At 48.9% G+C, this 15,961-nt stretch overlaps 1 protein-coding gene across 1 annotated transcript in view; it reads left to right on the forward strand.

Annotated features, from left to right (window-relative positions):
• The window catches only part of ZFHX3 (zinc finger homeobox 3), a 172,235-nt gene that overhangs the window by 61,503 nt on the left and 94,771 nt on the right, over positions 1-15,961 (forward strand). Inside the window, exons 4-5 of the mRNA XM_054170119.1 lie at positions 7,124-9,867; positions 13,377-13,873. Coding sequence (XP_054026094.1) covers positions 7,170-9,867; positions 13,377-13,873 — 3,195 coding nt within the window. The 5' untranslated portion in view covers positions 7,124-7,169. The remainder of the gene's footprint in view (positions 1-7,123; positions 9,868-13,376; positions 13,874-15,961) is intronic.

Consider the following 15,961-nt stretch of genomic DNA (forward strand, 5'->3'; position numbering starts at 1 on the left):
CAATACCCATTGGCCAGAATCTCTCAGAAGGGTGAGCATGCAGTGTTCAACAGGGGCTTCCAAAGAGGCATGTCAATTTACTGAAAGGGTCATCAAGCCCTGGAGCAGGCTGCCCAGCAAAGTGGTGGAGTCATTGTCCCTGGAGGGATTTAAAAGATGTATAGGTGCAGTGTTGAGGGACATGGTTTAGTGGTGGACTTGGTAGTGATAGGTTAATGGTTGGATTTAATGTTCTTAAAGATATTTCTAATCAAAATTATTCTAGATTTCTGTGAATTCTTGACTGTGCCTGGATAGCAAACTGGTTCATGATGACTTGCAGCCCTGAGACTCTTGTCATTAGATGTTGGAGGGTATGCGTCAGTGTTGGTCGGATCCCTCTTCCACTAGCAGGCAGTTCTGGCTTGCTGATTTTGCTCCTGGTGTAATGATGTTGGATGGGTCCCTGTGTCCAGCTGGAAACAGCACTGTGGGACTGAGCAGTGTCTGCAGAGAAGCTGGAGGAGAAGACTGAGCTTGGGCTTTCGGTTGGTAAAGCCTAACCGCCAAAGAGGAAGAAGGCCAAATGCAGAGCTCATTCAGGATTTGGCAAAACTGATACCTCGTTCTAAATACTTGGCAAACCGTGTTTGTTGATGAGGCAACTCTGCTGTGCCAAAACACTTCTTGGTCTTGCTTGGAAAGGTGCAAGATGTGACTTGCTACGTTAAAGAGGAAGATTAGTTTATAATGTCTTTAAAATGTTGAACTTGGCAAATAAATAACCAGTATTTACCGGCTGAGTTTTATTGCTGTTTGTTTTGTTTTTGTTAGAAATTGCATAAGAGGAATCCCAAGGCACTGATGTTGTAAACTGTTGATAGAAGCCCCCCAACTAGAAATCATTCTTCAAGCTGTGTCCCATGTTCACTATTATGCTTAGATTTTGGCTCATGAGTATCATTTTATGGTGATACTTAAAGCCCTGCTGCAGAATCCTCAACACTCCCCTCAGGCTGGCAGGTATTCTTACTACTTTCTGGCACGTTAATGAATGGGAGAAAGCTGCTATCTGTGTCTTCTGTTCAAGTTAGAAGATAAAAGCATTTTATGAAACTGGCAACCAAAACCATCTCTGCGTTGCTACCAAATTTGAAAATCCATTCCTTGTTTCTTAGGAAATTTAGGAAGGTCTTTCTGTTCTAGGAGGTGAATTTCCATGTGTTTGTGTGGTAACAGCTGCTGACTAAATCTCATGAAGTGACAACATGCTCATGCAACCATATTGTGCCTTCTTATGTGACTATTCTGCTTACTAAGTGAGGCCATGGGATCTTGCAATTAAGGACAGTACCATCCTGCATATGCATAAAGGAGCAAAATTAAAGTTGCTTTGGCAACATACCTGCTGTTCTTCCTTAATTTCTGAATTCTTAATTGTAGGTAATGATTTTTATCATGTCTTTACTCAATTGCCTAATTGTTATAAGAGTGTTTGTGGCACACCAGGTGCAGGGAGGCAACAGAGAGAGCTTTGATTCTCCCCGTTCGCTGTGTCACCACTCCATGCGGACACAGTAATGGCCTTGCTTCCTGCCTCCTGGACTTCCTGCTCTCAGGAGCTTTAGGGATCATAAAGTGTATTTGGCTGCATGGTCACTTTTGGTATATTCATCCCTGTCTTCCAGGCTGGAACAAGTGTCACCAAGTGCTGTCTCTGAAACAGGAGCTTCTTTTATGACTTGACCGTTAGCACTTACCTGGCTCTGTCCGTCTGAGGGCATTGCCAAAGGCCACGTGGAGCATGTCAGGAGGGCTGTGCATGGAGCATCTGAGTCCACCATTAGTCCTTATGTTCTCTTTGTCCTCTTGCTTCTGTCCCTTCTTGCTTCTCCTCAGAACACCAGCCCCTGAGCTGGAACTAATCTAGGGTAGTCCCTCAGCCTGTATTTACGGTATTGATTCGCAGAGCGGCTGTTGGCACAGGGGGTAGGTGTGTATTTACCCAGTGCTGGGGCCGTTGCTCAGCGCTCTCCGACGGGAACCACTCAAGTCCAGTCGCTGACTGTGAGTGTTTGCATGCGCCACATTTGTGGAGCCGTGGCCAAGGGCTTCAGAGCTGGCTGGGGCTGGAACCTCTGCTGCTGGCCAGGTTGCTCCGAGGAGCAGACCCTGCTCATTACAGGGCTCAGCTCTTCCATGAACTGCAGCTGGGGGAGTGGGTGAGGGGGGGGCTACCTAACTGGGTATCGTCCAGGGTGATGGCTGTGGATGTAATGCATCTGCTTGTCTCTTTTCCCTGTCCTCAGCACTCTTTTTCATGGTGCCATGTGGGTCATTAGCTGAGGGAACAGTTTCTCACTGTCTCTTTCTCCTTTTGTTTTCCTCCTTCCTCATTGCTTCCAGTCTTGGTTTACTGCCAAACAGCCTCTTGTGAAAGGGCCGCCTAATTAACCCTGTGCTAATTAACAATTTAAAATTACACAGCACGGCTGTTCATATTTAATTCTCGGGAAGCCTGGGCAACAGCAGGAACCCCCTCCTCCCTCCCGCTCCTGTCCCTGCCACCCGCTTATCCCTGGGGAGGAAACAGCCCACGCTGGGGGCTGGGGCTCCCCCAGCAGCTCCCATTTTGCCAGGGGGGTCCAGGGAGTTGCTTTAGCATCAGCCACTTCTGGGCAGTGGAAGCGTGGCGGTAGAATGGCACATCCATCCCTGTGTGGATGGGGCTGGGGGCAGTGATGAGGTGACAGGGGATTAACTCTGATTGTGTCCTGGACAGAGTGTGAGTGCAAACCACCAGCTGTGGTTAGTAGGAACTCGATGGAAGTGTGGGGCACATAGTGCAGTGCTTTCATTTGCACTGTGCCATACAGAGGTACCTCAGCTCTGGACTGCTATGGCTGCTGCTCCTTCCCTGGTGGAGCACTCCTTTTCCCACTGTGTCCCTGCTTCTCCAGCTGGGTCCCACATCCACTCAGAGGGGCTGTGAAGATGCAGCAGTGCTGAGGGGAAGGAACAGGAACTTGGGCAAGCTGTGTGCCAGGGAAAGCAGTAACCACAGTGGTGGGAGCAGCAGGAGCCTCGGGGGTCACCTGGAGCTGTGTGGAGCAGCAGTGAGATGTGAGGCTGGAGAAGGGACCAGGGAGAGCCCTTTTCGCTGCTGGGGCAGCAGGAGCACAGGGAGTCTCCGGCGCTTCGACTGTTCTCTCTGTAACTGGAGTTCATTGATTTTACGGGAACCCATGTTTACAGACAGAGTGCTGATCGACCTGACGAGTTGACTTCTGCCTCCTTAAGTAAGAACTACCTTTTCTTATTGACTGGCTGATAAACAGAGCAGAGAGCGTGGGGGAGAGGGAGAGGATGGAGGTGTGGAGCATACAGTGGGCGGGTGGTCCTTGTGAGCTCTCCTTGTCCCACACAGGTCTCTTTGGGGCTGTCTGGGATGGAGGAGGATGCAGGGCCTGTCATAGCAGACTTAATAACTACCTTGTATTCCTGCTTAAGAGTTTGCTTTAACAAGGAAATTGTTCTTCATAGTTTAAAGGGACAATATCTGTGCCTCTTGCTCCCTCAGCATCATTCTGCAGGAGTAGCTCTGGTGAGGCAAGAAAAGCTTGGGTGTACAGGGGCTTGGCCTTTCTCCAAGGGCTCTCCTTGGCTGTGTTTCAGCTGTGGGTGTTTCCACCTGCCTTAGAAGGGCTCCTTGTGTATTGAGGAATGAGAAAGGAGATACCTTCAGAAGAGCACCTCCTGAACCGGTTAACTTGGGAGGGGAGATGTTAAAGCAACCCAAGGCAGAAAAGCCCACCAATTAATTGGTAAGCGCTTGCAGGTTTGCCTGGCCTGGCCTGGCCAGGAGAAGAGATTGGCTTTCTTGTCAATAAACAAGTCCCCAGTGCAGCATCAAAGCCGCAGTCCTTTATCAGTCGTGGCCTCCTCTTCCCGCATGTTCCTGTAACTTACCAAGCATTTATTACATTGATTTTACAATCAGGCTGTTAACCCCCCCTGGCCCTGCTAACCCTTCTGGCCCAAGTGTCAGTCAGGCATCTTCCTGCCAATCAAGAGTTCTTGACAACGGACACACTCAACATTCACCTTGTGTCTCATCTGGGTGTGTTTCCTGGGCAGCTGTGCTGGCACATGGGATGTTTTTTTGTCTGAAAGCATCTGTGGGGTGCTTGAAGTCTGCATAGAGGTTGCCAGAACTTTTCTTGGCAGAAGTACAAGACTTGTGGAGGTTTTTGGGTTTTCTTACTTTTTTTTCCTCTTTTTTCCCCGCCCCCACCCAATATGAATGAATTTTGGTTTCATTTGGATTGCAGTTGTCAGTGTAGAAGGTAGCAGTGAGAGGGAGAGTGTTTCATGTGGTGGGGAGGTGAATATGGAGGATCTGGGATCAGGTTAAAGAAAACGCACAGCTAAGGACAAATACTCTGTTGGAGAGCTGGTGCAAGCAAGAACTGTTAGTGCAGTGCTGAAGTGCCTGTTTAGCTCAGGTAAGCAAAACTGGCTGATGAAGGCAACTGAGCCTTCTGGCAGCCGGATTATGATGCTGTCTTTATTCCACTCAGCACACAAGGTTATTTTGTTGCAGATCAAATCACTGTTTATTCCCAATGCAACCACAAAGACAGCAGCGTATGGCATAGGATACTGGGGACTGGAACTGCTGCAAGGCAGTGTGTGTGAACACTCTTGATCATCACATTGTTGTGTCTCTCTTGTCCTTCACCACACTCTTGGAGAAATGTTACTTTTTGTTTTCACAGGTAGTTGTAAATGCTTCTTCTCAAGACTCACCAGAACCATGAAATAAAAAAAAGTAGGGGTGGCTTCATGTAGTAAAGGAAAACAAACTGGTTGGTGATGAAACAGGGAGTGGGGGTGGGGGGTGTGGGAAGATAACACTGAATGTTGCTCCATGTTCTTTTGCTTGAACTAATTCAGGTAATTCATTCAGTGTTACTGTGATAAGTCACCTGCTTTGCAGCTGCTCAGGTCTTCTCTGGCCAATTTCAGTTCTTCTTATGCTTTTCCTTCTTTACCCGGTTGCTGAAGGGCCAGTTGCATGTCTGAACAGTGAGTCCCTGTCGTCTGGCACAGCTGCATGCAGCACAGTCATGCTGCACTTCAGGAGCTCTCAAGGGTCTTCCGTGTTTTGTGGGATCAAATGGAGCTAGGGAGGGCTGGAAACACTTTCTCTGATTACAGTGTTTAAGTTTAGACAGCAGTGTAGGCTGTCAAAACACTAACAGTCTCCATTGAAAGAGACCAAGGGTGTCAGCAGGCTGCTAGTGTGGTTTGAGCTTTTCAAGGGAGAGCCCTCAAACCCCCGAGGTGTCATCTGGGTGTACAAGTCTGTTGGGTGCAAATGGGTGGTGGGGGGGTCCACACCAATAGTCTGGTCTAGCCAGAGCTCCAGCACTGTGTGCTGCTTGGAGTACCTCATGAGCTGAAGCAACTGCTTGGAGGATGCTCAGGTAGGAGCAGCTTTAGGGAAGCTGTAGTAAAGGGAAGGGTTTAAAGAAAGCTTAAAACAGTTTATGTAACCTTAAATGAATTATTTAGACTAAATCCCACTGAGACAGTTTAAAAGTAACAGCATATTGCCAACTCAGAACTCCCTCTGTTCCCCAAACCCTTGTACTGAGTATCAGCAAAAACTCTCCCCAAGTGTCAGTGCAGTTTTGGAACAATGTGACAAAGTGGTGCTTGGTGTTTGTATTCAGTTGGTAGCAGTAAAAATACCGTGGAAAAATCAGTGCATGCCACTGATGACAATGGATCCTACAGTATGAGTTGTCTCTTAGTCACAGATGTTAGCACTGTGGGGTAGATGGCCTCTGCTTGCACAGCTTCTCTTGGTTGTTTTCGAGGGATGTTCTGTATCTGTATACCCAAGAAAATCCGAGGACCACGGGTTAAAATTCACTTTTACAGATGAATTAATAGTGGTTTTAGTTCTGCTGGTGTTTCCTTCCATGTGGCTTGTGCAGGAGCTCTCAATAGGAAGCCAACTACAGAAATGTTTCTGTGCTGGCAGGGTTCTTGGTGGGGTTGCAGCTGTCTCCTGCTGACTTGTGGTCTGCATGACAATGCTTCAGCTCCTAGAGCAGCACTGCCTAATCTCATAGGTCTGTAACCTCTCAAAAGGCTTGTCTTGCCAGACTGGTTTGGTTAGGGCTGCAGACAGTGTCTGCAGCAGCACACAGGGTCAAGGTGTCAGGGAGTAGTGGATGTCAGCCATGCTCAGCAGCCTGTCCTTGCTGCTGCCTGGCAGTCAGTTGGAGTTCTCCAGCTCATCATATTTGGTGGAGTAAAAATGGTGGGAAGTGCCTTTCCTTCTCTAGGACTTGTGTCAGATACTTGCTTCTTGGGGTGAGGGAAAGCTGGCTGTGCCCTGCAGGATCTCTGGGGGCTTCTTGGAGTGTGGTGGGCTGACTGCTTTCCGATCCCCAGGATGGACCCTTGTCAGATCTGGAATTTCCTGTTTGGTTTCTCTCCTGATGCTCTCTGTTTAAACTCTGTCCAGAACACAGCAATTAAATCTCCTGTGCATACCAAATGCTCTTACTCCAAAATCTCTGTGAGTTGCTCTGGGTCTCGTGATCTACCACAGAGGTGCATATCATAGTTCCGGTTCTGTGCTTCCCAAATCACTATTGGAAGGGAATTGCCAAAAAGTAACAGCATCTGGCTTAGGGAGCCACAGACTGCAATTGTTATGATGTTTTAAAGCTCCAGCACTGTTCAGTTGTAGTATCTTAATTCTGTTTCTGTCAAAGCTTTTCCATTATATTTTTGTTTGGTGTTTTGTTTGTTTTCTGACGATCTGTGGCTTTGGGGTCCTACTATTTTCCTCTCCTTCATGAAAGGCGTTGGGAGAGGTTTTTGCCACCTTCCAGGTCCCTTCAATTGTGTTCTCACTTCCATTGTGTTTCCATTGCTCGTTCCCAGTGGTGCATTGTGCAAGGCCAGGCCATCTGTTTTAGAGTCTGTCTTGGGGCACCAACTCTCACAGCCTTCCGTTTGATCCCGAAGAGCAAAGTTGGCAGCGTTTGTGGTGGGAGGTCTTTACAAGCACTGTTTCTGTTCCTTGGCTCACCTGCCTTTCTGCTTCTTTCCCTGACTGTAGGTCCGAGCCGTACCGGGTGCAATGAGCGCTCCGTGCCGGCCCTGCCATGGAAGGCTGTGACTCGCCCGTCATCCCTGGGAAGGACAATGGGTGTGGCATCCCTCAGCACCAGCAATGGACTGATCTCAACAGTACCCACCTCCCCGACACGGCCGGCAGCATGGAGCAGCCCGCAGCGGAGAGCCGCGGCCCCCTGGACAGCCTGAGGGTCCCTTTCCCCGAGCGCGTCCCCGAGAGCAGCGCCGCGGCCGGCCCCAGCGCCGAGCCCGCTGGCAAGGAGGTGAGCTGCGGCCAGTGCGCCGCCTCCTTCGCCGGCCTGCAGAGCTACATGGAGCACCGCTGTACCGGTGCTCACCCGCCCCCGCCGCTGAGGGGGGAGAGCGGGAGCGAGAGCAGCGAGGACGGGGAGGAGGAGAGCGACGTGGAGAACCTGGCTGGTGAGATTGTCTACCAGCCGGATGGCTCAGCCTACATCGTGGAGAGCCTCAGCCAGCTGGTGCAGAGTGGGGGTGCTGGCAGCAGCGGGACTCTCCCCTCGCTGCTCCCGAACTCTCTGCCCAAGCAGGGAGAGCCCTCCACTGCTGCTCCCGTTTACCCACAGATCATCAACACCTTCCACATAGCCTCATCCTTCGGGAAGTGGTTTGAGGGCTCAGACCAGGCCTTCCCGAATACCTCAGCCCTGGCGGGAATCAGCCCCGTCCTGCACAGCTTCCGCGTCTTCGATGTGCGACACAAAAGCAACAAGGATTACCTGAACAGCGACGGTTCTGCCAAAAGCTCCTGCGTATCCAAAGATGTTCCCAACAATGTGGACCTGTCCAAATTTGATGGCTTTGTGCTCTATGGCAAGAGGAAGCCCATCCTGATGTGTTTCTTGTGCAAGCTCTCCTTTGGGTATGTCCGCTCGTTCGTGACCCATGCGGTGCACGACCACCGAATGACTCTGAGTGAGGAGGAGCGGAAAATTCTTAGCAATAAGAACATCTCCGCTATCATCCAAGGGATAGGCAAAGACAAGGAACCCCTTGTCAGCTTTCTGGAACCAAAAAACAAAACCTTTCAGCACCCTCTTGTTTCCACAGCTAACCTCATAGGCCCTGGACACAGTTTTTATGGTAAATTCAGTGGTATTTGCATGGAAGGCGAGCAGGCCCTCCAGACTGGGGCAGCCGGTGGAACAGAGCCGCCGGCAGCAGGTGTCCTTGCCCCTGGCGCGCTCCTCAACCTGGGTGGGCTGACCAGCTCGGCTCTGAAGACTCCCATTACCTCAGTCCCCCTGGGCCCACTGGCTTCCAGTCCCACCAAATCCTCAGAGGGGAAGGACCCTGGAGTGGCAGAGGGGGAGAAGCAAGAGGGGGGCGATCAGGACAGCCTCTCAGAAAAGGCAGAGCCAGTTGAAGAGGTAGAGGAGGAGGAGGATGTGGAGGAGGAGGAGGAGGAGGATGTGGAGGAGGAGGAGGAAGAAGAGGAAGAGGATGATGAGGGTTGCAAAGGACTGTTTCCGAGCGAGTTGGAGGACGAACTGGAGGACAGGCCCCAGGAGGACACTGGGGCTGTGGCAGGTGGCAGCAGCAGCAGCAAAAAGGACCTTGCTCTCTCAAACCAAAGCATTTCTAACTCTCCCTTAATGCCTAACGTGCTCCAGACCCTGTCGCGGGGCACAGCTTCTACTAGTTCTAATTCTGCTTCTTCCTTTGTCTTTGATGGTGCAAACAGGAGGAATCACTTAAGCTTTAACAATGAGGGTGGTGGAGCCAGTGTGGCAGAGGGCAGCAGGAGGCTGGACTTTATCGATGAAAGTGCCAATAAAGACAATGCCACAGCACCAGAACCAAATGAGAGCACGGAGGGCGAGGACGGGAGCTACATCTCCCATCACCAGCATGCTGGACCCCTCTGTGAACTTGGGGGTGGGGAGTGCCCCTCGGGGAGCGGCGTGGAGTGCCCAAAGTGTGACACGGTCCTGGGGTCCTCACGGTCGCTGGGTGGCCACATGACTATGATGCATTCTCGCAACTCATGTAAGACACTCAAGTGTCCCAAGTGCAATTGGCACTACAAGTACCAGCAGACACTTGAGGCGCACATGAAGGAGAAACATCCCGAGCCGGGTGGCTCCTGCGTCTACTGCAAAAGTGGACAGCCACACCCGCGGCTGGCACGGGGTGAGAGCTACACCTGTGGTTACAAGCCCTTCCGCTGCGAGGTCTGTAACTACTCCACTACTACCAAAGGCAACCTCAGTATTCATATGCAGTCCGACAAGCATCTCAACAACATGCAAAACCTGCAGAACGGAGGGGGAGAGCAAGTCTTCAGCCACACTGCTGGGGCGGCGGCAGCAGCCGCGGCAGCCGCAGCAGCTGCAGCCGCCAACATTGGTAGCACCTGTGGGGCCCCCTCTCCCACCAAACCAAAAACCAAACCTACATGGAGGTGCGAGGTGTGCGACTATGAGACCAACGTAGCTAGAAACCTTCGTATTCACATGACCAGTGAGAAGCACATGCACAATATGATGCTGCTCCAGCAAAACATGTCCCAAATCCAACACAACCGGCACTTGGGCCTTGGCAGCCTGCCGTCCCCAGCTGAGGCTGAGCTCTACCAGTATTACCTGGCACAGAACATGAACCTTCCCAACTTGAAGATGGACAGCACTTCCTCAGATGCACAGTTCATGATGAGTGGATTCCAGCTCGATCCCACCAATCCCATGGCGACAATGGCTCCATCTCTAGGTGAGGCTGGAGGGTTTTCCACAGTGTCTGTGAGGGAGGGATTGTGTTTGCATTGCTGCAGAACCCTCGTACCGTGTCCTTCCATTACGTCTCTGTGACCCCCTGTGCCCTACAGGTGCAGTGTGGTTAGGAGTCTTTGTGTGGTGGCTGAAGGTGGAGACTATGCAGTGGAGATCCTTCTGCATTTCCCCAGACAAGTTCTTCTCTTCCTGGGAAAATGTTACTTTTCTGGTACATTTTCTAAGAGTTTTAGTAGGAAGCTAATAATAATAGAAACAGCTTATTGTTGAGAAACATTACATGTTCCTTCTCACTGTGGAAAGCTTCCTTACTACAGTGATCCATCCTGAATTCTCCTTGATTTGGTCAAGTGTGTGAGTAGTCTGGCAGATGGTTTTGTGAGAGGGTCTGATCAGCAGCTGAAGCTCTCAGGACGCTGATGGTGGACTGGTTTGTTACGTGTTGTGCTGTCCTGAGAGGAAAAAGGGGGGGCAAATTTTGAGAGCTGTGATGACTTGAGTGGAAGGTCTGGTATTCTGCTGAACAAACAGCTGAAACCATTCTAAATCTAGTGAGAGATACAAGATTGGAGGCTTGATCAGATGAGAATTGCTGAACTGGAGGAAAATGGCTAGAGAGAGATATTATTTCTCTCATCAGATGACAAGAGTCCTTAAAAATATGCTGCCATGCCAAGGTGCATTTTCCCTGAAAAGGAGCCTTCACCACGTTCACGTTGGCACTGTGTGTTACACTAGGGAAGTGCATACCTGGTCCCCACACAATTTAGCCTCAAAATTCGGCTCAGAGGGTCAGGTCCCGTTAGCTTCCTGCCCCGTGGCATTACATCACCCAGGGCTGGCAGCATGCACAGGCTGCCCAGCATGTTTGAAACTTGCTGCGCCCTGGGACAGGAGCTGGCATGGAGCAGACCCCCCCCATGCTTCAGGTGTGGCAGACTGAGTGCAGTTGCTGCCATCTGCCCTGGTTTGCTGCTGCTGAGAATTTTTCGCATTGTCTGAAGAAAGTGCCTGAAAAGAAGCGAGCCTCTTCACCTGCTCCCGTCTGAACTGATTTCTCAGTGCTGCACTCTGCCCTCCCTAACCTTCTCCAGCCATCGATGCTGTTATTACTGATGCATTCCATTACTGGTTCATTGGGCTCATGCATGTTCTCCTTTCCTTCAGCTATTCATAGCACAGCTCATTACTAGTCCAGAAGGACATGAAAGTCATATGAGAGAACAACAACACATGATACTAAAAGAAGTGAGAAAGGAAATGGAAGAACTCAAGTGACCATAAATTAATTATCTTTCTTTTTTTTTTTTTCCCTGTGGTGTCCCAGCTTGCATGTTTGGGAGGTCAAGGACACAATCTTCTTTAGTGTATACTCCAAGCTGCCAACAGACATAGTAGACAGACATCTGTAATATACCTTCCAGTGTATAAAAGTTAGTGTCATCTGTGGTGGGTTCTGTGGAAGACACCCTTTTGGAGCTCATAGCACCCCCTTGCAAAGCACAGGGCACTCAGCATGAGAGAAGTTGGGAGTATTTTAACTGGAGTTTCCTAAAGCACATTACAAGGTCTTGAATGGATCTGAGCTTGTCTGGAGAGTGATTTGTGAATTGTGCACTTGATGGTTGCAAATCTCAAGCCGAGGATTATGGAGGGAAGTCCTTCCCATGTCAATAAGCACTTGACACACGCTCAGCTTGTTAGATTCCTGTATGCACACAAAGAACTTTGCTAGAAGTGAAGCAGATTTTTCCCATTTTTACACTTCAGTCTGAAACTGAATTTGAGTAGAATATTAATATATTTTAAAAATCTGCTTTGGGGGTTTTTATTGCATGATGTGTTCAGGAGAGACTGATCTAAAGAGAAGATTTCAGAATATAGCCTAAAAGGGATGCATAGAAAAATCACTGCGATTAGGAGAAATAAACCACGGAAGGCAAGAGGTGGGTTCCCTGCTCTTTGGATGCTTAGTGAGCAGGTATGCAGGGTTAGCTGTGCAGAGGGTATAATTCCCCCATGGCAGGGAGGGATCACATGAATCAAGAAAGGAAAATAGTCACTGCTCTGATGAAAAGACAGGTTCATGGCAGTGCATGCAGGTAGAACTTTCCCTCTCCAGCCAGTTGCTCTGTGTGTGAGCATGAGATGTGCTTGATGAATGTGAGGTGCTGTTCCTCAGTGTCAGCATTCAGGTTGTCTTGTAAGCTGTAGCTCACCCCGCCAAGGACTGTAATGAATGTTGTGGTGTTGCATTTCTGCAGAAAGACAGCATGTGCACTGCCCCAGCTGTGGTCATAGACTTTCAGAAAGGTTAGTAATGGTTCTGCCAGAACTTTGAGTGTCCTCTCAACATTGGCTGTTTCTCAGCAAACTGGTTGAAATACAGGAAACTACAAGTTAGGGAAATAAAATCTTTTGATTGACTGAGTTACTGTTGACCCGAAGGTTCCTCTAATAAGATTAAGCTGAGCTGTGACGTAAGAGCAAGGTAAAATACCAAAAAGCTGAAGGAAGTCCATAAATACCTTTAAAATGGAAAAGGAGGACAAGGTGGAGCAAAGGTCCTGAGAAGAGGCTGGTGATTGGTCTTTGTGCTTTGGCATAAAAAGTTGGTCTTGAAAAAAGAAAGTCTCCCTGTCCATGTCTTCAAGGTGTTTGGATGTAAACAAGAGCTAGCTGCATTCTTTAAGCACATACAGCTTACCTCTTGAAGAGCAGAACTGACACTTAAAGACAGTGAACATCTTTCTGGTTTTCCTTGACATACTTTTGCACTCTTATGATTAATAGTGTTTTTCTTTTTGGGGGGACATACAAAGCATCTGTCAACACTGGGTTTAAAAGGCTGTCCACCATTTTGAGGTCTTGGACAAAAGAGGAGATCCAATAGCACAGGAGTGGCACTTCTCTGATTTCCTCCCCCCCTCCCCCCCATGCCACATTCTGCCCCACTGTCCACTCTGACAGCAGTGTGGTGACCTGACTAACTCCCATCGCTTGCACTTGTTACTGTTGACCTCTTTTTATGTGGCAGGGATGGTGCTCAGGTACTGTGTAAGGTAACATTTCCTGCTTCTCCAAGCAGACAAGGAAAAAGCAGGATAAAGCCTTCCACTGTTCTTGAAATGGCCATGGAGGCTTTCAGTGTGGTACCCAAGGAGTTCTTTGTCCTCTGAAAATTTGTGGGATTTTTCTGGCCACCTTTGGTGGGCAGGGGGTTGGATTCTTCTTCAGCATGTGGGTATCAAGGACTGCTGGGGTCTTTCCCCAGCCATACATGCTGACTGTGATTGCTTTTCTCTCCAGATACAGTACTCATGGTCAATGAAGAGAGATAAGGGAGGGACCTCTGTGCTTGGCTTTTGCTGTGTGTGGTGGGTGCAAAGGTTGCACTGAGAGCAGCAGATGTCTTGCTCTGTGCATCTCCTCTGCCAAGTAACAAGCTCAGCTTTTCTGACCTCTTTCTCCCCTTTTTCCTTCGTGCAGTGGGTGGAGAGATCCCCCTGGACATGCGGTTAGGTGGTGGACAGCTGGTGTCTGAGGAGCTAATGAACTTGGGTGAGAGCTTCACGCAAACAAACGACCCATCACTGAAGCTCTTCCAGTGTGCTGTGTGCAACAAGTTCACTACAGATAATTTGGACATGCTAGGCCTCCACATGAATGTGGAGCGTAGCCTCCCTGAAGAGGAGTGGAAGGCAGTGATGGGGGACTCGTACCAGTGCAAGCTGTGCCGCTACAACACACAACTGAAGGCAAACTTCCAACTCCACTGTAAGACAGACAAGCACGTGCAGAAATACCAGCTGGTAGCACATATCAAGGAGGGTGGCAAGGCCAACGAGTGGAGGCTGAAGTGTGTGGCCATTGGGAACCCGGTACATCTGAAGTGCAATGCTTGTGACTACTACACCAACAGCCTAGAGAAGCTGCGTCTTCACACGGTGAACTCCAGGCATGAGGCCAGCCTGAAGCTCTATAAGGTAAGGGTTGGCTTTGCTTCATCTTCTTTCATTGATCAAGTGCTGGAACAAAGGAAAATGTGTTTTGAGCCTCAGTGGATTGTGATCCTTTGGACACAAGCTGCTCAGATTTCTCCAATGGGACCCAGTCTCACTAGCATGGTACTGCTCTTCAACCTACCTTCTGATAGCAGCCACGGTTGTTTGTTTTAGGGCAGTGGGTGTTCATGTCAAGGTGCTTTCATGGGGGTTTGTATGTCTTACAGCACTGCAGACAAATAATACTCATGCACAAAGATTCACAAGGCACTGTTGCAAACATTGTGTGAGGTGGTATTTGCCACGTGTTCACTGGCTCCACTGTTCACTGTTACAGCAGGTTTTGATAACCTCTATGAGGTTCTTCGTGAGCACTCAAAGGCTTTTGCTGTCAGTGTTCATCCTAGCGTTGAGGCTGGGTGGGTGGAGCAGAGAGGAAGAGGGCTGCTGGCTCTGTGCTTTTATGTTCTGTACACGTTAATGCTGGGATCCATAAGCAAAGCATTGCTTGAGGCTGGAAGAGAGAGAAGGCTGAAGGAGAAACCTGTGTACGTGTGTGTGTGATGACCATGCACATGGGCACATTGTATGTGGAGGCACTGCAGGTTTTCATCCACAGCACTATTTCACCTGTGACTGCCACCTTGTTTTCTTGTACTGTTTTGGGTTTTTTCCTCATTTTGTGTCATCTTGATAACCATCTTCTCTTTCCTGACTTGTTTTTCAACCCCTCCCCTTGCTGGCCCGAGCCCTGTGGGCTGTAACCCAAGAGGAGCTCCGGATACAGTAAATAGTCCTTTCACTCGTGCAGCAGAATTGCTCCAGACGTTTCTATTGATTTTCACTGGACTTAAAGCTTCACCTTTTTCTCTAATCATCCCATAATGGCTTTAGTATGAACAATCAGGTACAAATGGCCATAAATCTAGGCAGCCGCATACCTTCCATTCACACGTGCTGTCCCCTCATTGTCTTCTTGGTTCCTTCAGCTTTTTGTGTGCTCTTTCTCTCCTCACTCTTCCCTTCCTGTTTTCCTCTAAATATGGTGAGGGTTTTTTTAATGTATATAGGTGCATATATAGACACAGACTGTATTTTGTGCTGCTTAATTATTCTTTAGAATATTTTTCTTTATGCAATGAGAATGCTGACACTGAACTGTACAGTGCCCCCCCCCCCCCATGTCACAGTGTAGATGGGCTAGGTTTCAAACTCCTGGATTTTCCTGTTGGATTGAGCAGTTCAGCAAATTCAGAGAGGGAAGGGACAGACCAGAGCACAGTACAAGGTTTGCCTTGAACTTGGATTGTTAGACCTGCCTGGAGTTGATGGGGAACTGCTCAAAGGAGGAATACGTTGCTGTTGAGCTTGCTATTGAGGCTAACGCTGCTGGCACCATAATCATCAGAGATCCAGAGCAACTCAGCAGAGCCTGACTCAGAATGGTCAAGTCTACATGTACATCCCTACTCTGAAAGGTGCAGGAGACCTGAGGGAGTAAAATCAACTTGGAAATGAGGAAAGAAAAGTCCCAGGGAGACTTTTAAAAGCCATCTGAGGAACTGAATCTCCTCTGTGGAATGCAGTTTGGGTACAGGAGTTGTTTGAAAGCTCTATTATGAGTTTTAGCACATAATGTTGTTTCCTTAAATAAACATTGCAAAAGTTTAAATATTCTTTATCTAGAGCCTTCATCTACAGGAGTTTTTACTGGGGAAGAAGCAGTCAGGGCACTAGAATTCTTTTCCTCTGAGTTTAACAAAAAAAAAAAAAGAAGAAAGAAAAAAGCCCCACCAAAGTCAGATTGAGGGACAGTGTAGATACTTGTCATAAAGATTCCTGAAATGCTTTCCTCAGACAGGCAAGAGGAGTTGTCAGGTTTCAGGTTCATAAGAGCAGCCGGGGTAGCTCTCGGAGCTCTCACAGCCCCGCATCACTTCTGACACAAAAGCAGTGAAACACCAGACAGAGCACAAGACATTTCAGAGTCATGCAGTCTGTTGGGTGGGCCATACATAAGCTTTCCAGTATTCCTGTGTAAAGCCTGTAGCAGGGCACAGCAGAGGACTG

This window comes from Dryobates pubescens, chromosome 19, assembly GCF_014839835.1.
Source record: "Dryobates pubescens isolate bDryPub1 chromosome 19, bDryPub1.pri, whole genome shotgun sequence".
Taxonomy (NCBI): domain Eukaryota; kingdom Metazoa; phylum Chordata; class Aves; order Piciformes; family Picidae; genus Dryobates; species Dryobates pubescens.